Source organism: Drosophila pseudoobscura, chromosome X (genome assembly GCF_009870125.1).
Source record: "Drosophila pseudoobscura strain MV-25-SWS-2005 chromosome X, UCI_Dpse_MV25, whole genome shotgun sequence".
Taxonomy (NCBI): Eukaryota; Metazoa; Arthropoda; class Insecta; order Diptera; family Drosophilidae; genus Drosophila; species Drosophila pseudoobscura.
This window is the reverse complement of record NC_046683.1, coordinates 2,080,408-2,104,948: the sequence shown is the minus strand read 5'-3', so window position 1 is coordinate 2,104,948 and position 24,541 is coordinate 2,080,408. Positions and strand designations below refer to the sequence as shown.

Sequence of the window (24,541 nt, the reverse complement as noted above, 5' to 3'; positions counted from 1 at the left end):
TCCCCGTCCCCGTCCCCAGCTCCAGCACACTCCATCTGTTAGTCTGCCCCTATTTCGTCTTCGCTTCCATCTCCAGCTCCGGGTCTCGTCCCTGCTCTGGCTTTGAGTCACGCTTCGGGCTCTACGGGTTCTTCCTGCTCCCGGGCTAATGTCAATTTGTGTCTTTGGCCCGGTTGCAGTTCCTTTCTGCTGCAGTGGCAACCATTTGTCTTGCTTATAAAAAGCCTGGCCCAAAAACGACAGGGAAATGAGGTGGAGTCGGAACACGGAAGAAAACGATAGCCTTCGTAGATGAGTAATAGAAAATATATGGTAAAAGATTCCCCAGAGAGGTAGTGGTATTGCAATGAACAAAACTCGATCAACGGAACAGGCTTGGAAAATGAAAGTAAATTTCTAAGGATCCCAAGGACAGGAGCCCCAGAGGCATCCTTACACACAAAAATTCAATGACATCCTGAACTTGAGATCTGTGCTGCTCGCTTCTCCTACCTTCCATGTTTTTTCCCCAGTGTACGGAGTGGCCTCCTTCGTTTTCGTAGACCCCCTCCCTTGCCCCACCCTGCCTTGCCCGCTTTCCATTTAAGCATCGATTTCAAAAGCATAAAAACAATCCCGATCCGCATTTCTGAGGTCGTTTTTTTTTGTTAACACGCTATTTTTAGCCCGAAAAGTAAATTAAAAAATTATGCAAAATATTGTGTTGTTCTTCTGTTTTCGTGGCGTTTTGTTTTGCTTTGTTTTGTCTTTTGGTTTTGTTTTTGTTTTTTTGTTGCTTTGTTTTGGTTTTCTGAGGCAGAAAGAGAGAAGACAAACACGGACACAACTAAATAAATAAACAAAGAATTGTGTAAAAAAGTTTTAAATATATGCGGATGCACGCACGCCCAAGGGCCGGGGAAGGGGTACGGAGAACGCCCAGGGAAATGGAAATCGAGATGGAGATGGAAAGGGAAAGGGACACTCTTTGCATATGAAAATGAGTTTTGTTTGTTTTCACAACACAGCTCGACGTTTTTTCATCATCAATTTTCATTCCCGTTGCCTGCGAATGCTCCAATATTCGTAATAAATCCAATTAAGAGAACCAAATGGGAGAACTATCGGAGAGTATTACGGCCCACATTTGACATTTTGATAGGCGGCGGGCAACTGAATAAAAAATTACGACATATAGAGGAAGAATACTAAGCTTATCGCACTGCAGATACCCTGTATGCAAAGCGAGTTCTACAGGTATTTGAAAGGGTTAGCAGACTATCTCTTTCTATCCTGTTATTTGGTCAGCAGACTGGAAGGAGTTTCTCTACTGCTTGATAAGTGATAAGCGCAAGTGATTGCACGATTGTGGGGAAGAGCTCTCTCAGCGTACCCTAGAATGGTCTACCATTGGGAGCACATACCTACGCGAACTATAATTGCTGTTGTAATTTAGGGTATATTCCATGGATCGGATCACCACCGCCATTTGAGGCTGAAACCATGACCGAAGGGCCATCAGTGCCACGTGTGGCCGATACTGTGGGGGCGCTGCGCTGATTGTCGCTTGAATTAATCCTGGACTGGAATTTAATGCAAATGATTTTTACTATTCAGGGTCTCTCGGATGAACTTGGCCAGAGTTTCCAGTTCGATGAGCCCGATTAAGTCAATGCGTAAATACCAATACCTCGCGACCTTCGATTCATTCACGTCATATCCTATTACAGATTTTTGTGCGGAATTGGAATGTTTCGGCGAATTCGGCTGAGTGCCAGGCTGATGCCAGAATCAAAAGTGTCTGCAAGTTGCCAGTCTCTGACTGCCTGATATATGTATGCATGGGACAGCATTGCATAGTTGGGACTCCATTGGGAAGCTTCTTAATTTGCCTAATGATCTTGGCTGCTGTCCCAAAACTCATTTGCAAGTAATTACATTTTACAACAATTTGTCAGCGCCAAGTTTCTCCAGTCGGGTCACATACAACTTTTCATTACCGACTCATTACGTGGCCTTGGCCGACGGCAACGGCAACGGCAACGGCAACGAAAACGGCAACGGCATCCTCCTGCTGATTAGGCATACTTTTCAGGTCCTTCTTCTTCGCTCCCATCTAATTTCATTTCCGTGGCGCAATCAGCGGACGTAGTTTTCGAGCATCCTGCAGTCCGTTTGCAGTGTCTCTGTCGCTAGGAAATTAAATTGTAAGCACTATCCGGGATCGGAGCCGCCATCTCTCCTGCCTCCTGCCTCATGCCTCATGCCTCATGCCTCCTGCCTCTCCTTCGGTGGCACATTTTGGGCAACGATACTGCTTTGTTGGGCCCCCAATTTCCGTTCGCAGCAGCACTTTATAATTGTGCATGTACGAGTGTGTGTTCATGCATGTCTGAGGGATACACTGTATCGCATCGCATCGTATCGTATATCCTCCATCTAGGGCGTCTAGACATGCGGAGGGACACTTTCTGTCGCTATCTGGCATTGGTATGCAGTTCTAGCCTGGGTCCTTCCTGTGTCCCTTTGCCACTGATGTCTTCCCCCCGCCCCCCGGTCCCCGGTAATGTGCGCCCTCTGGCCATCGTTTCAGCTTTGTGTGAACAAATTTGCACTTTCTCCGGCGATGGGGTTAAATGTATGCCAAAGCCTTCCTTAGGCATGGGCCATGGGATTCCCCCGACAGCTATAGGTCATGGGAGGTCGGTCTCTGGCATGAAAAGAGCATTTTAATTGAGTTATTTGCGCACAGTGCGTGTCGAAAGCTTAGTACAGGAGCACCATAAATGGCCACGGATAGCACAGTTTTACGAGCTTCTACAGGTTCTTATCCCATGGCGAACATACCATCGAATTTCAAAATAAATATATTGGGTTTATCCAACACCCACGCTTCGAGCAAAATGTTTTGTGACTAAAGGCTCTGATATAGATTTTATTTACAAGTAACGAAGCGTTTACATGGCTCCTATGCGTGCGAAAAAGTCAAACTTAAATGCTACCCACCGATACCGGGGTATCGTCTGAGTATAGCCATGGGAAACGCGACTCGCCTGACACTGCCACTTGACTCACATCGCCATCGCCATCGCCATCGCCATCATAATGTGTCAGGCACTTTCACGGTCCCCAGCCCCAGCCCCAGCCCCAGCCCCAGCCCCAGCCCTGCCTATTTTTCTCACTACTGTGTTGCAAGTGCCGCAGCGACATTTGGCCGGCTTACGCTACGTGAAACACGAGAAGTCCCGCTTTGTGCTAACCACTCTAGGGCGGGGGAGGGCACAGTGGTTGCCCCGGATCCGGCTCTTATCCTCGCTTAAGTACACGCGCCACGCGTTGCCCACAGATCCACAGATGCACAGACCCACCGCGCCACACCCACACCCACGCCCACACATTGTTATTCTTTGTGTCTGGGTGTTGGCGGCCGTGGGAGTTTGCTTTGCTGCAGCTTTGTTGTCGTATCACCTGCTGCTGCTCTGGCCGCGGAATGGCCATAAAGAAGGACAGCCGGCTGTGAGGCAGGCAGCGAGATGCAACCTCAGTCCCGGTCTGGGGCTGTCAACTGTCCCGGCCCCGGCTGCCAGCCAGCCAGCCCTTCCAGCCCGAGCCACCTCGTCCTGCCACCGGTGTTAGTATGAAAATTGCACTTGCCACTTTATGCTGAAATGCAAATTTTGTGCTATATTCTGCCACGGTGGCTGCCACAGACAGAGTGCTATGCCAGCCCGTACACGTGTATGTGGAGGGCTTAATCAAATTAGAAAACATTAGCAACTAACTGGACTCTAACTGAATTACAGCAGAATGCTGCAGTGCCACATGCCACTCAACCTAACCTTCACCCTCATCCTCACCCTCACCCTCACCAGGCGGTGGTCCGTGGCGGCGACGGGTTGGGGGTTGTGCACGCCGAGCGTGAAATTAAATAACGCCAGCCACACACACACACTGGCACACATGGCCACTGCAGACACAGCCAATACAGCAAATGTCTAATTCCATTTAAATATTTACAACTGCATTTGGAAAAGGCCAGAGCAAAGGTCGCGAGTAATCCAGTGGGAGGATGGGGACGTGGAGCCACTTAACATCGGCAGTGGCGAAAGGTCTAAGCTACAGCTGCAGATTGCTGGTTATGATTAACACATATGTAATTACACTTACTAGTCAAAGAGGCCAGTACCAGTAGCAGTACATTCCCCATTGAATTCAGGGTTCAGTTTTGGGTATTGTACAGCATTTTAGGCATCCAAAGACCCAGCTGTACCAACACAGAAGCCTGCTTGGGCATTTATAATTGGAATAGCTAAGAATAACGAATGACACCTATAGATTTCAAAAAGTTTTAATCACTGCACTAATAGGATTCGGCGTCGTCGAACAAAAACTAATTGGAATAGTTCGAGAAAGTTGATGGATTTTCGACGAAATTTATGGGTATTTTCAGTTTCAAAGACAATTAGTGGGAAGGGAGTGAGAAATATAAGTTATTTTCGAGATTTTCGTTGGTCGTTGCGGTTTCAGTTGCATTTTGGATTGGAGTGAGCGTCTAATCCTTGATGATGATGGGCCGTGAGCGGCACCTGCGTGCTCCGCCACCCTGGACATTGCCACGGCAACGCCACTCACTAGTGCGGCTCCATTGGTTGGACGGGTTGACGCAGTTCTTGCGGCTTGCCTCGCAGCGGGTCTGCACGATGCAGGCTCCCTGGGCATTCTTCCAGCAGCCGGCGATCTTGTCATCGATGCAACGACGTTGGCGACAATCGCGCACCCTCTTGGAGTCCGTGGACCCGGACTGGGTGCGGATCCGCTTGGCGCACTGGCCGCTGACGCCGCTGCCGCCCAGGATATTGCGGCATCGGGTCGTGCAGGACTCCTTGAGCGGTGCCAGGCCAGAGTCGCGGCGGCGGCAGTTCAGCTCGCGAAGGCGGCAGGGCCGTAGCTTGGTGCAGGTGTTGGTGCGGCGATCCCGTACGCAGAGGAGCCTGGGGCTGCTCAGGTCCCGGATGGTGCAGCGGCCTTCGCAGGGGCGGCGACCGTCGCCATCGGCCTCAATGGCCACCACCAGGACGACGAGCAGGAGGCAAATGCTGAGCTTGGACATGATGCGATTGATTGATGAGCGGATCTTCTGTTTAATCAACTGCTAGATGCTGATTGATGCCTATTTGCTGGCGAACTTGCCTATTTATAGCCCCATCGATCGCCTGATCCCGTTGCACCCACCTGCCACCTGCCATCTGGCATCTGTTTTGTTGTTTGCACTGTGGCTGTTGTTGCACGCGTTAAATGGGATTCCTATAACGTGCGAAATCTGACACCCAATCACACGATTCGGTGGGGGTTTCTCGTGGCAGCTCCTACATTTTTGTGCCAGTGGAAACAGCTCTGGAGCGGGAGTATTTCTTTCCCTAGAGCTGTCTGGATCATACATTTTTCAACCATTCTAGACTCTCATGGAACAGAACTTTTCCCTGTATCGCTGACCGAATGCTGATGCTCCAGTTATGCAACAGCTGTCTCTCTGGCCATTTCGATCGGGTCAATGCCTTGACGAGCTTGAACGCTGAACAAAAGCAGAGCTGACGCGTGCCGCAGAGAATTGTTGGGAGTTCTCTTCCAGGTAATTGTTGGCATTGCCTTTACTGCTAGTATAAATAGGCAGGGCGGTTGGGCCAAAGAGTATCAGAACCAACAGCTCCTTCAGCACAGCCAAGCCATCCGCGAGAGACAAGCAAAATGCGCAGCCAACAACTGACACTGATCTTTGGTAAGGATAGAGTGCCTCAAGGATCCACCACAGGATGATTTAAGAGTCTCTTTTCCTCCCCTCCTCCCCTCACAGGAGTGGCCCTCATCTGCCTGGCTAGCGGCCTCACTACCGTCACACCAAGGACGACCACAAGACGATCCATCAGCACCCTTCCTCCGATCATCGGTCGTCCATGGCCCTGCTCCCCGCCTGCGGTCTGCTCCCGCACCAGCCCCAGGGTCTGTGGCAGGACACCGCGGGGCGACTGCCAGCGCTTCAACAACATCTGCGAATTGATCCAGGCGAATCGCGAGGCCAAGCCTGCCGATATCAGGCACACACGCGACATTGACTGCAGGACCGTGCGCGCCGTCGGCGCGGCCAACAGGCGGCCCTGCTGGGCGCCCTGCCCCGCACGCCCCGTGGTCTGCAGGAGGACCCAGCCCAGGCAGGAGATCTGCGTCCGGAGTCGCAACAATAGGGACTGCAAGATCCTGGCCAACACCTGCCAGCTCCGCAACCAGAACTGCCACAGCCAGCCCCGCAACAGTGAGTACACTAATACACGCCCCCCAATATTATTTTATCCTTAAGAGTCCATAAAACAACGAAAAACTATCCTTTCAGACTGGCTGCGCACGGCCAAGCGTCGCTGCGGAGACATGCAGGTGGGCGACAAGCAGCGGCCCTGCATTAACCTGCCGACAACCACCAGACGCCCCAGGATAACCACTCCTCGCCCCCGCCCCCCCACTTTGTCCGCCTAAGGGCGCGCACGCAGGTCCTGATAAGCTCTGGTCCATGCATACAATATATGTACATCCCTATGTATCCCGACCACCAAACATTTTTTTGTATATCCTTAATTTGAGTAATAAACTGAAAACATTTCAAACTTTAACCAAAAGACAAATTGTACAAAAACGTCGCCAAGTGTCTCGTTTCCTAGTCGATACTAGATCGATACCTTCAGTTATTGAACCATCGGATTTAATAGCTTCAGAGCTTGTCCGAATCGAATGCTAATAGCCTCGATTAAAAGGTCCCGGCTTGCGGATCTTATTCGAGTGCTACTGTTGAATACAACAATCTCTGTGTTTACACATCTCTGTGTGCCACAAGTGCCGTTTGTGGGTACTCAATGCTGCTCGGTTCGACGAACCTGGTGGGAGTCTAAAGCTCTCCTTCATGTTCTTCAGGCTATAGATACTGTGGGGCTGTGGGACATTTGTCTCGATTCCGTGTTTCTATTTCTGTCGAGTTCCAGGTATCATTAACTGTACAATGTCTTCGCCGCCCCAACTGACAAGATACGGAGAGCCCCCATGGAAATCCCCACTAATGACCGCCGTTGCTTTTTTGTTTGCACCGGTCTTTGCATCGCCCCAGACAACGGGTGGAACTGTGGGGCTGTGGTTGGAGATGGAGCCCCAGAAAGTAATAACAACTCAAATTACAATTGTGTGGGGGCTCGCAGTCGATGGGAGTTCGTTTCTATTTGGCCAAGTTGCTTGAATCGTGGAAAGCGGACCTAACTTTTCATCAAGCACTAATCTAATTGATAGATGGCAGGGTAAATTGACTGAAATTGCATATTCAAGTCGCTGGGCAAAATGAATATAGTATATATGTTTATTGTTTACTCCTAACACAGCACTCGAGCCTCGAGGCATTGTGTTTTGGTTTTCATTTCGAGCAGAAAGTTATTGAATTACACACATTACACATACGCCACGGTGTCCGGGCAACAGGCAAAAGTTTTGCAAATTACTTGCAACATCTTTGAAACACTGGAAACAACAATCATCATCAGCACGAACTTGTCGCGAGGAGCTGTGGCCGTGCCTGTGGCCGTGGCTGTGGCAGGGGGTAGGGCTCGAATGACTTTCCTGGCAACTTGTACAAGTCGCCGGAAAATGCTGAAACTTCTTGTTTCTGTTGTACTTGCCATTGCCATGGCTGCGTTAATTAAAACGCTCCGTTCTCTTAATCAAACCAAATACGAATCAAACAAATCCGGCTGTGGTCGAGACACTGCGATTACTTGCCAGCTAAAGGTAGCTTCACACCCAAGTGCTCAGGCGGTGGCTCCTCCCTAGAGCCCCAGTGGCATTCCGGTGTGGGATGCGTCTTCAGGGCCAAAGAAATGTATGAAAGTGGTTCGGGTTATCCAAGCTATTTCTGGGTTTTCATCAAATTACATATGTAGTCGTCTTACCGCAAGATGTTTTCCACTTTTGCACACATACTCGTACGTATGAAGGTGGGTTATGTTTCCCATTGATTTGTTGCTGTTAATTGTTGTCTAACTCCTACCTCTTTGGTTGGTTTTTATTAGAATTCCGATCTTTTTCCATTGCAGCACGTCAAACAGCGAGTGACTCCGCGAGGCAACTGTACGACAACTCCAATCACTGAGCTACTATCAGAGCGTTGTGGTTACCGTGTGGCTCCTTCTCTTTCTAGCACACACACATCTGCCGCAGAGGAACACTGTCAGCGCGCGCTCTCTTCTTCTTCTCTCTGAACGGGTAGTCTGCCTCCCTCACACCTACACAGCAATGGGACAGACAGTGGACAAGATCCATCATGCACAGCAATAGGACGGGCAGTGGACAACAACGAACGGTAACTCTAAGGGAATGCTACGGAAGCCAACACTGCGAACAATCTCGTAGTGGGCAGCTCAGAATACACTGAGAATAAGATTAGGATCCAGCATATCCCTAGTTTCGACTTAGAAATTTCCTCCTTTGTTTTCTTCTGTATTTTCCGTGCCCTTCCCCATCGCTCTACCATTTTTATATGGGGTTCAGGGCAACCCAATTCCGATACCACTTCGATTTGATTTTGTGCGGTTCCAAATGTTTGGCAATCATCTCCAACTGTTGGACACTTGCCCGAAACCGTTTGTCATTTCGGTCCAACTTAATGAATGCGAATAAAGGCAAAATGTTGAGTCAACCGTCCCCTCCCACTCCCACTCCCACGCCCACTCCCACTCCCACGCCCCTATTCGCATATGTTTAGCTAATTTTGGACTGCGGCGAGGCACAGCAGCAGCGACAGCGGCAGCAGCACGTTATTAAAGCTAATTGCGTTGATTCATAAATTAGGAACACCTTTGATTGTGGGCTCGTGACAGATGTCCGGCAGTGTGAGTGTCCGTCCGTGAGTGTCCATTTCGACAGCTGGACATTCCTGAGTTGCGTGCGGTATGCCATATAGGGACAGCTACAGCTACAGCTAAGGGGCAGGCCAGGCTAAGGCTAATGGCCGCCGCGTCGGAACCCCTGCGGTTGGGTGGGGTGGTGGTGTCCGCACCCTCGCGAGCTCCATGCATGCGAATGGAGTCCTTAATTTATGAACCAATGAAACCCCAAACCCCAAACCCCAAGCCCCAAGTTCATAATTTGCCACTTGGCAACAGAGGTGGTTGTTGGGTGGCTCTGGAGTGGTACACGTACACGTTACAGGGAGGGGAGGTGCAATCTGCAGAGTCACTGCACGGCCTGACACCCGGCCAGAATACTCGATTGTCATGGCTGGACTATTTAAGAATGATGGATGACGGGCAGTTATCGCCACCATGATTGCACTTTCCCCCAATCGAAATTAATCATTAACAATAAAAGCGGAAAATTGATTCGAGTCTGGAGCACAATAAACGGCATGGGTGACAGAGGGGGACACTCGTTTTTTGGTAGAAAAGACATTTAAAACTTAATTGCGAAAAAAATAAGAGACTTGCTCGTAATCTACCAGACAATCCTCATCACTCTACTTTGGCCCTTGAAAACATTCCCCATTTTGCTAGTTCGGCCCTGGCTGGCCCTCGGTGAAAATTACTAAATTACAAAATGGGCAAACCATAAACATAAACATAAACTAAAACGGAATGCCTAAAACAACGGGCAAATGGCACATTTCTTTCGCAATTAAACATAAAACCCGACAACCGACAACCGACTACCGACTACCCGCAAAAATGCTCAGACAAACCACTGACAAATGAACGTAGAGCCTTAATAAAGGCACCCACAGTAGAACCAACACCAGCAATAGTAGCCGGCCGCATTTATTTAAATTAAAAATGAAAAATGAACAATTCCGGAATGGGGAGCATGCCCCTTGGTCGGTGCCTCTCCCGTAACTCGTCTGAATCTTGGTCGGATCCACATGGTATTTTTTTGAACACGTTCAAACTCCGTTTAAAAACTTTGCAAAGATCCATTTCGAACAGTTTTCGCTTTTAATTTTCACAAAAATATACTCGCTTGCACATGTGTTGGCTATAATGTTTTGGCACTAGTTCCAGTGGTCCGTGTTTCGCAGTTATGCGGTTTGTATTTATAACAAATTAAGTTCTGTATAGCGTGTGAAATATTTAATGTGAGGTCAACGCAAGAATGGCGACAATTAATTGTAAATCAACAGACAATCAGGAGACCGCAGAGCAGATGTGGTTTCCAGAAGGACAGAGGGACAGAGGGGAGGACTCTGAATCTCCGAAATGTTCAAGTACAGAACTTTTTCCCGGAATAAACGGAAAAGGCGTAGCCTCCCTTCCAGTCAACGACCAGGTCAGGTCCTCAGTCATATGATTGCATATTCGATTTATGGACAGGAATCTAAGGCTCCCTTCACAAGCCAATGATTCAGCATTGCTTTGCTGAAATCTGAAGGTTGGCTTGGTTTTCCCTTGATTCAGCGACTTCAAGCCACTTTTGAATTCTTCGATGGGATGTAAATTAAATTAGCTAATGCTGAAAACAGCCGGCATCAAGACGGCAAAAAGCCTAGGAACTGATATACCTAATTTCCTTTGATTACGAGTGCGATATACGAGTACATCTGCCGATATTTGGGTCTTATGAGAGGGCTTAGCACAAAACCAAACACATACCCGTACGCACGGATCCACACGGGGGGAAGAATGGGGTGGAAGATGGGGAGCAAGAGATATAGACAGGCATAAGCCACACACAGTATTAAATTGGCATTAGGACGGGCCGGGCAGTGGACCAACAGACCAACAGACCAAGTGGGTATCGGCCCCCAATCGGATTGAAGTTGACTGGTTGTTGTTCTTGCTCCCTGGGCCCTGGACCAGACAACAGCTGGGGAGGGGATTCCAGCAAATGATTCGTGGTTGATGTGGGCCCAGGGCAAAGGCAGAGGCAGGGACGGGGAGATGGACTGGGGCATAGCATAACATGCCACATTGTCGCTTTGACTTTTATTTATTTTGTTAGACGCATTTTGAAAAGCCAATAAGCAGCATTCTGATTGATTATCTGTTGCCCTCTCATTGTCTCCTCTTCTCTTCTCCATTCTCGTGATGCCCGCAGACGAGTGTGTGTGTGTATCTACTCATGCGTATGTGTGTGTGTGCGTTGGAGGGCGTCAATCAATTTTGAGTGAAATAAATGAGGCTTGTGCAGCCTTTTCTTCTGCCTACAGCCTGTCCCCTCCCAAAAAAAAGGCTTAAAATTGTACATTCTTTGGTGTTGTTTCTCCCACATATTACACTCATTTTGACCCGCCCTCCCCTCAGCCATTTTCTCCTGCAGGCATTATAAATTGCTGCCATCTCATCCAAGCCAAGGCCAAGAAACCTGGCTCCCTCGGGGTCCCGTGCTCCAGACTCAACAGCCTCCAAAATTTTACCAGATTTGTGGCAAAAAGCCACACACGTATGGCGAGAGTTTTTTGATGAAACTTTGATGAAAACTTTCGAGTGCAGTCACCCCGCTATTCCCCCCTCTATTCTTCTGGGATGAGGATGGGAGTGGAGCTGCAACAATTTTGGCAAAATGCATTAAAAATAAATGAGAAAGTGTCGCAGCCTTATTTGTGCCACATTTTCCATTGCAGTCAGCCCCAGCCATCCCCCGCAGACATCTCCGGCCGTCTCCGGCCATTTTCAACACTTTTCCTGAGAGCTAAAGTTTCATATTCCACATGTTAGTGTCGCTGAAAAGTTTCGAGTTATCAAATGCAGAAAGCATTCAAAGTGTTTTTCCACTTTGCAGCTGCAAATTTCAGCAGCTAACTTTTCCAAAACGCTATGCAAAAATAAGCGGAAAAGAACCGGCCATGATTGTTTTGTTCATGTTCGTACACATAGCTCGGCTTAGAAGTAGTTCCGCTCACAGTTTTCGAAATACAAGGGGGGAGGGGGGGCAAATACAAGTGTATTGTACATGTACATCTGTCGGTACAACTGTGTGACATACGAGGCCGATTCATAACTGTTTGCCAATTATTGTGCGGGAGAATATTTGCAGCCTTTTATGACTTATGACTTATACAGACATATACTAATTAATCAATTCTTGAAGTATTACAGCTCTCGACCGTTTTGTAGCCAAATCTACTGGTTAGATGCATCTCTATTTATATCTCTACCTACTTTCGATATCGATTCCCGACACCTGTACCCTATTCTCTTAAAGCCTCATCTTCATACGTCGCGTAATAAATGTTGTTATTATTTTTACCCGATTCATAATCCGTCCGATCAGTCTAGTGTTCAAAAAAGCTCCGAAAGAGCTGGAAGCTGGCAATAATCAGATTCCTCTCTGACGATGACCACTCGGTCGATCAGTGATCTTGATTTCGCCAAAACAGCAGTCTCTCCCATGTGGGCAGGGCTTCCCCGGGCCCACAGACCCAGCACGTTTGTTTGATCTACAGATAACCCCGAACATGACCTGTCCGTGGATTGGCTCTCGAAAGTGTAGCGCAAACAATCGGCTCAGTTTGAGAGCGAGTCTCGGTCAAGATGCGTGTCGATGTGCAGCTGCTGCTGATGACGACGGCAATCCTCTCCTTCCCGAGCCCGTGCCTGTGCAGGCGGGCCCAGCTGCCCAGCTCTTTGAGGCGACACATGAACCGTCTGGCCGATCCCTGTAAAGACTTCTATGAGTATGCCTGCGGCAACTGGATGTGGACGCACCAGGGTCGGCCGTACCGCAGTCTCCTCGAACAGCTGGACCATGTGTACCACGGGAAGCTGGCCAAGCTGCTGGACCAGCCACCGCCCCCAGCAGCCAAGGAGCCCCGCTTTGTGCGAATGCTGCGGGACTACTACACCGCCTGCCGGACCCCACTCGAGGCGACGCCCTCGGCGGAGTTTGTGCTGAAGCTTTGCGGGATGGCCGAAGTGGATGGCAACGAGCTGGCCGTCGCCCTGACGGCTCTATTCCAGACCGACGTCCTTCTAGAGGTAACCGACAGCAATCTGGCCACCGTTTGGGCGCAGCTTATTTTACGGCCCTCGGCGGAGGGCGACCGAAACGCGAGCTTGCACCAGCCCTTGAGCCGGGAGCAGTTCGACCAGCTCTGGCGCAGGCTTCCCGCCCCCGAGGAGACCCCAGATAAGGTGTGGCCAAAGGTGAAGGAACTAGAGGAGGCGATCACCGCCAAGGTCGAAAAAGACGCTCTGGGTTGGCTACCGGATACGACGACCTACAATGCGGGTACGCTGTTTCCGGTTCCGGCATACTGGATGCTGCCGTGGCCCACCTTCGAGACGGGCCTGTCCTACGTTACACATCTGTCGCAATACCTGGCCAACCAGCCCCCTCGCTTTCTCCTTCACTACCTGCTGCTTCGTTCCCTGCACCGCGATGGCGAGCGGGCGCCGTGGAGCTTCACCCGCCTGGAGTGCGCTGCCCAGGGCCGCCTGTTCATCACCCACGCCGCCGTCTGGCTGGTGGAGCAGCACCACCCCCGCCTGCAGGCCAATGGCACGCTGCAGAGCCTGTTCGGAGAGCTGAAGCAGCGATTTGGCCTGAGGCTGAAGGCCAATCGCAACAAGTTCTCGGCGGCCACACAGCGCTTCTTGCTCGAGAAGCTGGAGAGGATGAGCCTGCGGCTGAGTATCCTTCCAAGCGCGGAGGCCGTGGAGTCTGTGGAGGAGCGCGTGGAGCAGCACTACAAGCAGCTCCGGATCAACGCCACCGACTACTTTGGCAACCTGCTGGCCGTGATGGAGCACTCCCGGGGGCAGGCGGAGAATCCAGCCACCAAGTACGACCTGCACCCGGTCAAAGTGCACGGCTACGGGAGCTATGCCTCGCCCTTTTTTATGCCCATGGGAAATGCGCTGCTCGTGCCGCTCTCATTGCTGGAGGCGCCGCTCTACCGGCCTGAGCAGCGCCAGGTACTCACCTACAGCTCCCTGGGCTTCATACTGGGGCACGAGCTCTCCCACGGCTTTGCACCCGTCGATGTGCACTTCGATGCCTTCGGTCAGCCCAACAGGTCCAAAAGCTTATCAATGCTCACGAGTCGGCGGTTCTTGTCGCAGGTATTGTGCCTGCATCGACGTCACGGCATTTTCATCGCCGACGAGAAGTTCGCCGATCTGAATGGCCTCGATCTGGCCTACGGTGCCTACTTCGAGGCGGGGGGCGGGCCTGGCCGGTGCACTCCAGCCCAGAAGCAGCTCTTCTTCTTCAACTTTGCCCAGTTCTTCTGCTCGGACGACAGGAACCTGGAGGACAGCGAGGAGCACGGCAGCGACAGGAAGCGCGTCAACGACGCCATGGCCAGCTTCGATCCCTTCCGTCAGGCCTATGGCTGTAAGTCGGTGCGGCGTGGTTCAAGGACGCGCTGTCAGCTGTATTAACCCCGATTCGGTGCCAATGCAGGGCCAAGTAATTTGGGGATTCCCAGCCTGTTGCTAGCACTACTGATAGTGAAAATATACCTTTTAGTATGCCCTTTTAGTTCCTAGATCCGCCCATGAGACACGGTTCTGGAGTATGGGATGGGAGTATTTTAGTTTCAATGTAACTGGGCGTAGGACTGGAATAAAACCGAAAAGCAATAGAGGTTGTCTGACATTTAAATCGTTTATTCATTCAATATTGGATGCACCATCAAAATAAATATACAAATTATGCATGTACCCGTGTGTATGTACAAAAAAGAGTCCGAGAACTGTACGAGTAATCAGATGAAATGAAACCCGAGCGCAGCTGCTGTCTGTCACAAAGTATATATATAGTATGTACATATACAGAATATATAGTATGTATGTATGTAGTATAAGTAGTTAACACATTCCATTCAGACAGACAATTTTTAGTTATGGTTACACGAGAACTCGTAGTGTTTTGTTTATACTTCTGTGTCTGCTTTTAGTTTTAGTTTTGGTTTTAGTTTTAGTTTTAATTTTAGTTGGTTTGCTTTGCTGCTGGCTTAATCATCTAGTTTTCAACATACACCTAAAAACTTTTAAACTGGAAACTGCAATTGTAATCGTAATCGTAATTGTAATTGTAATTTTAATTGTAAAATACTTGTACACATATCAACATTGAATCGTTATGGTTTATTCTGGTTCCCTAATCCTAGCAAAAAAAACTTAGATCCTACTGCAATATATACGAGTAGACCAACTGGAAATTCGTTATGACTGATGGGGCTCTGCTCTGCTCTGCTCTGCTCCGCGTGTTCTGTGTTCTATTCTGCTCGGTGTTTTGTTGTGTAGTGTTATGTTCTGGATTTCATTCAAATCGGTAAACTCTGGGGCTCAAAGGTTTACGGATTTAAACGAGTGCCATTTGTGTCCATGTCCTTACGATTAGCCTTCTCACCCAAGGATGATCCGAAATTACAAAAATACTTCACAAATGTCGCACAAAAAGTTGCGCCAAAAATAAAGGGTTCACTTCGCTTAAGCCTCGTTTCAATATTCAGTAGACACTTAAATTAGATTTTATTTGTTAATGATTATTTGATTTTCTTCAGTTTTCTGATAGTTCTGGGGTTCTCTGTGGGTTTCCTGTAGATAATTCTGAACGTAGCCTAATTATTTGATCTTAAGTTTATTGTAATCATTACGTTACGCCTGCTCTGGGCTATCTCAGCTATCACCTCTCAAGTCCCTTCCATCTTCCATCTACCACCTCCCATCTCCCATCTCCCATACGGTACGGTAGTCCCTTCCTTCTCTTCCTCCTTAAACCTAGACACTGGGTTGGTTAACGCTAACGCGTGTACAGAACGATATATTGACTTAACCTGAACATCAATGCAGAGTACGAGTATGAGACATCAACATTAAGATCAACATTAACATCAACACACAATAAACACACACAGATCTGAAGTCGAGAGACTCTATTGGGGCTCTATTTGGGGGAACTGCAACTGGAGTTATAACATCGACTATTCGACTATTCGCCTATTCGACTATTCGATTATTTTTATATGCATTGTATATTTTTTCGGGTATTCGGGTGATTGGATCTTGGTGTGAATCGGCAAATCTGAAGATCCACAAAATGTTGTTTTCTTTCGATTAGCCTTTGAGATTTGTGAGTGTTCGTTCGGTGTCGTCGGGCTCGTCTAGACCCAGATCTCCCAGACTAATGGAAGGGAAACTACATATGTATGTGTGTGTAATACGTTCTCGTCGTGAAGCCGAGGGCTTTGGCTTTGGATGCGATGGCCATCTGTTTAGACATTGCGCTCCTCGGTTATGATGTCCATTGTGCTCACTCGTCGCTGCTGGTAGTGCTGGAGCAGATGTTGGTGCTGCGGCGTACCGCCTGCGCCACAGTGCCCACTGTGGCGGTCTGTGGCATGGCCGGCGGTGCGGACGGCGGTGGTGCGATGCTGATCGCTGCTGCCACGCCGCGGCACCAACATCACCAATTACTATAGGACCGTCTCGTTGGTATTGGTGCAGGTGCGGGGTCCATTGACGATCGAGTACTTGGAGGAGCTGTCCTTCTTGGCGATGATGCGGCCGAGGAATATCTCCTTGAAGGTCTCGCGGAACTGGCGCGACATGCCGCAGTAGATGCCAAAGTTGATCGGGTAGCTCACCACCAGGAAGAAGTTGGTCAGCATGATGAAGATGTTGGCGATGCCGTAGTCGAGGAACTCGATGATCAGCGAGCTCACGATGTGCATGGCCGTGACCACGGCAATGGGTATCTCGGCGATGAGGAACACGGTCACCACCACGATCAGCATCAGCGTGGTGCAGTTGGACTCGCGCAGCTTCTTGCACTCCTTCTTGCGGTTCTCGCGGAACAGCAGCTTCCGCCGCTCCTGGGCCTGCCGCATCGCCGCGAACAGCAGGATGTTGAGCGTCACCAGGATGATGCACGGCAGCAGGTGCACGAACAGCACCCGGAACAGGTAGTAGCTCGTGTAGTACAGGTCCATGCCGATGTACTCGTGCACCCACATCGACGTCTCCAGGTGACACACCTCCGTCTCGTTTCCGTTCCACTCGATCTGAAGGGGCAGAAAGGTGCGGTCGAAGAATCGTGGCAGCTGGTGCAGGAACGCCAGCAGTGCGATGTACACCGTGCAGCGCTTCACCCGCGGCATAGTGCACCAGGTGCGGGCCATGGGGGCGTGGCACACGTAGATATATCTGCGAGAGAGAGAGAGAGAGAGAGAGATAGAGAGAGACAGAGAGAGGGGCAGGTGTCAGAGAAGTCTTTGGTCGTAGGCATTTTATTGTACTGTGCAGTCGGGTGTGTGTCTGTCCATTAATATATAATATATAAACGTTTGAAAAACGTTTCCATAGAGTCTGTTTTTCTGCGAAATTGTTTTCATTTATTCAAGAGTGCAGTGTTGGCTGCCATCTCTTTGAGCAGGCACTTCATCAAACATTTCAAAGCACTTTGCGGGGTGACCAACCATGTTTAAGCCGCCATCAGACTCTATGATGGATTCCCTTGAGTGTTTAATGGCGAATCATTGGAAAACCCATTAAAAACCCAACACAAATCAGAGACCAAGCGTCGAGTGCTCCACTGGATATCTGCGAAATGGAATTGCTGCAAAAGCGGAAAATATACGAGCATCAAACGCCATTCATTGGACTTAATCTGGCAGGCCCTAACTGTCGCTCTTGTTTAAAGATACAATACAATCCGAGCCTCCTCCAATCGGGCTCCATCTTTTGGCCATATTGCGACATTAAGGCCTGACAACGGGCACGACGGCCTGTGCGTCTGAGCGCATTTTCCTAATGTAATTTTATAGCCAGGGCAACGTCAACCGAGGATAAACCAATTTCCCAGGTGCGAATTTACGATCGCAATGTGGTGACAACGAATTAGCCAAATTCTCGACAGCCTTTGGACGGAGGGGGCAGGGTGGAGAAGGAGGAGGGGGAGAGCCATTTGCGATTGGGGAAAGAAGCAATCAAAGGCAATCTGAAAAGCTAATCAAGTTGGTGCCCTATAATTTCATAATTTGAGTAATTTGTCAAGGGCCCCCATCACCATCGCCATCGCCACCACCATCACCATCACCGTCTCCATCCCAATCGCTTCGCATCGCTCAGTGTCAATTTCGCAGCCATCTCCGGCTGAGCCTGAAGTCGTTCCCTGTGGGAGATTTGACGAAAAGTTTCTTGGCGACTTTTATGCCGTTTTATAGTTGGCCAGAACAGGCCCTCTAGGACAGAATACTTAGCCCCGCGTCTTCCACCCAACCACCGAATCAGAGTCTCAGAGAAGCGAACGAACTTTGATGCTCAGAGATGGGGGCAGAGGGGGCAGAAGGAGGATGCTCAAGGTCCTCGGCTTTGGCCTAATTTATGCGCATAATTATGGCCACGCCCATTGCGCCGGCACTTGAAAATGTTTTTCAATCAATCTTTCATTGAACCTTTGTCAAGCGGGGATTTCATTAAAGTTGAAAGCAATGGCAATGGCAACGGCAACGACAACGACAACGGCAACGGCAATGGAAATCCGAACAAAGGACGCAGGACGAAACGATTGCCTGGCGTTTAGCCCTAAATGGAATTGATATTAATAAATGAATAACATTGAGCTGGCCTATGTTATTCTTTCTGCCGCTCTTCCTTGTTGTTGCTCTCTCTCTCTTAACCATTTAGTTAATTTGGCCAAAAAGGCTGCCCCAACCAAACCGAGCCGAGCCGAGCCGAAGCAATCCCTTCTCTCAACCCTTACACCTCCCATTAACGAGACAATAAATCAATCAAGGCGAACATCTTTCTAGACAGTCAATGTCCGGCATCCGGCATCCGGCAACCGGAGTCCAGGATCCGCTTTCCGGGATCCCCGGGTTGGACAAGATATGCTAAGTGGAGGAATTTCCGTTGAAGCCTCAATGGGCCTTCGAGAGCGATTAAATGAGATGTGAAATCAAGTTGGAATTCCGATTGGAAAGCAGCTTAAGGAAACAACAAGGTGCATTTGGGAAAACTATCTGTGGAAACAGTATAATGAATTCTTCCTTGAGGGTTGGTTCCTCTGCAATGAAACCCCTTCCCTCATCAGACAGCAGATTCAATCAAATCCACTAGAAATGTTGATTGATTTATCCCGTTAGGCTTATCAAACGCATTCCAGCCTTCTCGTTTTTCATAGCTAAAATTGTATATGCTTGAACCCTTGAATGGGTTCAATCGATGGGAAGGAGAAGGACCTTCCCCAATGCACAGTTGCTTCAATGGATTTTCCAGCACCACCACTCAAAAAGTATGCCAATGCTGAGAGTTTATGTACAACAAACAAAAAACAAAAACAAAAATAAAATAAAAGGAAGGGAAGGGAAAAAATTTGTGTATAATAAAAATGTGTGCAATATGAAATTTTTATGGAGAGCGTCACTCACTCACTCAGTCAGTTCATTCGAGGCACTTGAAAGCATTATCCAACCGGGTACCCCGTACTCGGGTACCCGGTACTCGGTACCAGGTTCCCACCACACACTCACCCACACTCGCACCCATCGCCTCTCCCATTGTCCTACTATACCCACGACAAAGGCCATAAAAACACTTGAAATACAATAAGTTGACAACAACAAAAACAGTAATAACAATAAATGTTGAATGTTTTCATCGCGATATTTGTCCTCCGGCAATTTTCAACGCATTTTAGAGAGCGTCCTGGCGAGAGACGATGCTGTCCCCCCCCCACCGCCCCGCTCCCAACCAAACCCATGGCTGTACCTCCCGTACCGCTTTGAGATCTACTCGTATATTATTTAGCTATTTGGCGACCCATAGTTCCCTCTTCACTGGCGACCACTTGAAAGCGGCCCAAAGTCGCATAATGGCGCAAATATTTATGACTATTCTCATAGAATTTTTTCAGCGCTCCACTCCACAATGTTGGCCTGCCGTTGGCAAATTTATTTGCCAGGCTGTAAAATTTATGATCCTACACATGAGTTAATAGAACAATGCGTTGGCCGACTTTCCTGTGTGTCACAGTTTCGCCCTCTTGCCATACCCTTCCTTAAAGCATCTCTCGCGAGCTAGAGGATTAATTCCCCATATACGAGTAGTAAGCGAATCTCTCATGACATCTTTCATTAAAAAGTGGGATATCTAAAAACTTTGACAGCTCTTTTTTGGCGCAGACAGCTCATAAGTTATATTTTCTGCGATCCTATCGCTATGTTTTACAGCTATTGAAGCGTGGGAGACCTTACAGTGTGCTTAGAGGATTCTCCACATCTAAATTTCAGTACTATATCAAACAGCTTCCAAATGAACGATCTGTTGTTCGTCTTCACCTTAAATTTATGTGCATTTTATGCAAAATATGTATTCAAAGGGTATTCGAAGCTTCGGTTCTCGAATGTAAGTTGGATTTTTTTCCTTCTTTTATTGGTGTGGGAGACGGGCTCTTGAAAGGAATATTTTATACTCTTACACACACACACACACACACACACACACACTCGCGGGGGACGGGTCCTGGAGATGACTTGAAATTTATGTTGCCTATTTGAAATTAGTTTATTGTTTCCCCTTCACTGTTTTTTTTCTGCACTGTCCCACTGTTGAATGGGATCTCTTTTTCGGTGGCTATATTGTTTTGTTCCATAAAATATTTAGAGGCTCTTGTGCGACGGTCGTCTGTTTGTGCATTAGTTGGCTTATTTATGGCCCCATGGGTCAGCCTGAGTAGCGGGCCAATTTGATTTTAAAGACCCTTTCAATATGGTATACGGCAGCCCCACCCTCCTTCTGTGTGTGCGCCCCCAAATGACAGTTGGTTTCGGAGGCAGCGGGAACAGGGAACAGGGAATTTCCCATCAATCGATTGATTGTCTGTTCTCCGAGCTGTCTGGGATGTCTGTGTGATGTCTTGGCTGTCAGCTGCCGGCTCAATGTATAACTCGCATTACTCATACGCAGCGTTGCCTGTGGAAGCATCAGCCTGCGACATAAGGAGCGGGAGCAGGACCAGGCCAAGGTGAAGCCATTTGTTTGTTTGCCTGCTCTCCCGCGCACTCACTTCCACTCGGCATAATTTGTATGCCCAAGGCGACGAGGCATTGACATTTTATTTTTCCCCAGAATGCGACGACGACGACGACACAAAAACTGATTTATTGCCACCATTGACAAGTCAACGAGTCAGTCAGTCAGTCAGGCAGTCAGGCAGTCAGTGAGTCAGTCAGTCAGTTCAGTCAGTGTGTAGTCAGTAGGCATTTATTCAGTTACAGCTTAACCATGTCCATGGTCCGGTAGAGGTGTGGGCGTCTGGCTTCACTTTTATTAGCCTAATTGCATATTTACCTTTGCACGGCCAGGGCCAGGGTTAGCCACACGGAGATGGTGTGGCACATGGCTGGCATAATCTGTAAGCACACAAAAAGAACAAAACCCGAATCGTTAGTCAATGGTGAAAGCTCCGTGGATCAGATCAATATACAATATAATATATGGCAATGCATTTGGGTGGGTTTGTGTTAATATTTAGGCTTTGTTGGAGCAGTGATTTTATTAGCATACTTTTGGGAGCATACATCACTTAAGATACGAGATACTTCTCAAGAGAGGCAGAAAGCCCATTCTTCCATCAACATGTCAGTGCTTTTTGAATGCAGATGCATATTTAGAACAGGAAGAACAAGTAAAGTGGGGAAGGTTGTACTGAAGTAGATGCCGCAAGTAATTTCCTCATCAATCATGGGATATATCCTTTAAAGATATTATCAATTCAGGTTCCAAATATGATCATTTTTATGGCATACTTTCAGGAGGAATCGAGGAGCGGAATCGAAGAAAAATTGCAAAAGAGGTGGGTCTTGTATCTCACTCTCTGCTCCTCCCAGATCGCTTGGCAGAGGAATATAAAATGGGTTTCCTATTAAATGATAACTTGTACATAATGAAACAGATTTACGAGCATGCACAAGGTATGTATGTGTGTTCACATAGGACCCAGAAAGGGTGGCATCAGGATTGCCCTTGGGCACACAAAAGCAGCAGAAGCGATTGCCTTGACCGCGAATTTTCCCTGGCCAGAGGAGCTCTCGTCTCGAGTGTGGCCAAAGACCGTTCTCTGCACAAGCAGATAATTCCAGTTGCCAGGAGAGCATCTCTGCGTGTGGCATTTGGTTGCATTAGCCGGCACCTGGCATCCCTGCCCCACCATTGGATGGCCATTTCGGCAGCCACGGCCTCCACTTGGACAGGTGTCTGCTCCATTTATGGACCATAATGAGTGAGGCTCTGCGGCAGACAGGTGCTCAGTCAGGTGTTTTGCCACATTCCATCTGCCTCAACCGCATTCAGTGCTGGCCCTCTGCCTCTCTGCCACTGAGTGTGTGTCTGTGTGTGTGTTTGACATTGAGCTTAGCCATATAATGCACAATCTGTGGCCTAATCCGGTTTATGTGTCTGACTGTACTGCAATTACACGGACACGGACACGGACAGATAAACTCCGGACTGCGGTCCTCTCTTTCCTTATGTGTGTGTGTGTGCGTTGTACGAGTATTTTACAATGAAATGGTTTAGCCCCATCCGCCGTCCTGCCTCGTTACATTAACATGGCCATTATGCGCGCCACTCAAAGGGAGACGAGCGAAAGGGAGACAGGGAGAGCCAGAGAGGGACAGAGAGAGAAAGATGGAGAAAGAGAGATAGCTGGAGCATATAAATTCCCGAAGAAACGAAATGAAATCTTCAACTCTCAGCCTGCAATGGCCGCCTGGCGGTTATTACCGAACGAGGAGTGGAGCTTCGTTGGATGTGAGTTGAATTTTATGGCAGTCATACGCAGAGATAGTCCTAGTCGCAATGCCAAACGACTTTGTTCTACCCGTTTACGCTCCCCCCCCCCCCACCGGCCATCTCATCCCCAACAATCGTATGAGCGCCCAGCCCACCCCAACCACCATCATCCACCCATTCAGCCATCCATCTAGAGCATTCTGGAGCAGGGCAGGGGCACAGCATGGAATTTAGCTGCTACAAATCCCCTGAGAGTCCACCAGCAGCACGTAGCAACTACAGCAACAACAACAGACCGGTACAGTGGTTCGCAATGATCCACAAAATGTTGCAAGCAATTGCAGACTATTTCCAGATAAAGGCATATCACAAACGGAGCTGCTACTGGCAGATCCCGATTAATCATACATTTTCCATTATATTCTGAATCTGCTCAAAAATACAGCTATTTTCTTACCATTTTCCTGGCTCCATTGACCCACTGTGCCGCAGAGTGCGATCAAGGGTACGCGGCTTAGGGTGTGGTGGGAGGGGTTAGGAGTAAGGGCGAAAGTAAGGGCATTTTATCAGCTTGACACTACTCCATTGAAGTGAGTAAACAGTTTTGCTTTTCTCCTACCCCGCCTCAGCCCATCAGCTGCCCCACCCCCCCTTTGCCAACCCTCGGCACCCCCCTCAGCGAGTGCCATAAATTGAAAATGTTGATTAATCAAGGAAAACGTGCAAGGGGCAGAAGTCTGCATGGTAATGGTGGAAAAAAGCTCACGAATGAATAAGTGTTGTGAATGGCTGAATGAATGAGCCAGCGGGATGGTGGTGTAAGGGGCTAGATGGACTGTTCGGATAAGGGGGCAGCAGGTGGCAATGGCAAGTGGCACTAGCAGCGTTTTTCATTCTTTCATTATGCTGACAGAAATGACACAAGCACACCGAAGGGTGAGAGCTGCGAAAGTAACGTAGCATCAAATGTGATAACGATAACGATAACGTGAACAGAATGGGGGCTGGGAGTGGGTGAAAGTGAAACAGCAGAACTACAAAGCACAAAACATTGCCTCATACATCAGCCAGAAACAAAGGACCAAGAGGGAGACCGAAACCAAGGTGTAGCGAGATGGAGACACAAAAAGCTTCAGCGAAGCATTTTATTTAGGTCAATGAGCGTCGCCTCCAAGCCAGGGGAACATTGGAATGAAGTGTGCTGCTGAGTGTAGTGGAGTGGATCGGAGAGAGAGTAGAGTAGAGCAGAGCAGAGCAGAGTAGAGTAGTGTGGAGTGGTGAGAAGTGGCATGGAGTGGGATGAAACGTGGCCAGAAGCCAAAACAAACAGTTTCCGCTCATTCCACTGTGGCCAGCCTTGGCAATTAGTTTCTGGCAAACAAAAAGAAGGAGATGGTGCCCAAGCAACAGACAGAGACCAACATAGATAGAGAGAGAGAGAGAGAGAGAGAGAGAAGGATAGCTACATTGTTTACTCACCTCGTTGAAAATGCTGTAGGCCAGACACATGGAGACCGGATGCAGAGGCTTATAATGATTGCCAAATGTGTACATATACCAGAGTCCCGGTGCCGGGAATATAACCGTCAGCATATCGCATATAGCCATGCCTAAACAGGGCGAGAAATAAAGTTCAAATCGGAATTAGAAATTATGGTAATGGCTATGCAAATCATTTCAGATTGTTGGCGATTGGTCATTACAGCATCGTTGAGGTTTATGTTGATATTTTGATTTTGATGTTGATGTTGATGTTGATTTTGTCTGTGCAAATGCCGGTCGCATCTGCAGTCCGACATTCGGGACCC

The 24,541-nt window shown here is 48.6% G+C and overlaps 4 protein-coding genes across 4 annotated transcripts in view; 2 read left to right on the top strand and 2 right to left on the bottom strand.

Annotated features, from left to right (window-relative positions):
- Nucleotides 1–4,311: 4,311 nt before the first annotated feature.
- On the bottom strand, nucleotides 4,312–5,144 carry LOC4815708 (uncharacterized). The gene has a single exon (XM_001355672.3). The coding sequence runs from the start codon at nucleotides 5,087–5,089 to the stop codon at nucleotides 4,532–4,534; it is 558 nt and encodes a 185-aa protein (XP_001355708.2). The 5' UTR covers nucleotides 5,090–5,144; the 3' UTR covers nucleotides 4,312–4,531.
- A 507-nt stretch (nucleotides 5,145–5,651) lies between these two features.
- Nucleotides 5,652–6,565, top strand: LOC4815495 (uncharacterized). The gene is made up of 3 exons (XM_001355673.3): nucleotides 5,652–5,755; nucleotides 5,831–6,286; nucleotides 6,365–6,565. The coding sequence occupies exons 1-3, from the start codon at nucleotides 5,725–5,727 to the stop codon at nucleotides 6,502–6,504; spliced, it is 627 nt and encodes a 208-aa protein (XP_001355709.2). The 5' UTR covers nucleotides 5,652–5,724; the 3' UTR covers nucleotides 6,505–6,565.
- A 5,925-nt stretch (nucleotides 6,566–12,490) lies between these two features.
- On the top strand, nucleotides 12,491–14,592 carry frma (fra mauro). The gene has a single exon (XM_001355674.3). It carries the CDS (start codon nucleotides 12,525–12,527, stop codon nucleotides 14,373–14,375), a length of 1,851 nt encoding a protein of 616 aa, XP_001355710.2. The 5' UTR covers nucleotides 12,491–12,524; the 3' UTR covers nucleotides 14,376–14,592.
- SPR (Sex peptide receptor) overlaps nucleotides 14,588–24,541 on the bottom strand; it is a 49,406-nt gene continuing 39,452 nt past the window's right edge. Inside the window, exons 4-6 of the mRNA XM_015185888.2 lie at nucleotides 24,213–24,343; nucleotides 21,291–21,352; nucleotides 14,588–17,144 (exon numbers count right to left, since the gene is read on the bottom strand). Of these exons, the coding sequence (XP_015041374.2) occupies nucleotides 16,415–17,144; nucleotides 21,291–21,352; nucleotides 24,213–24,343 (923 nt within the window). The 3' untranslated portion in view covers nucleotides 14,588–16,414. The remainder of the gene's footprint in view (nucleotides 17,145–21,290; nucleotides 21,353–24,212; nucleotides 24,344–24,541) is intronic.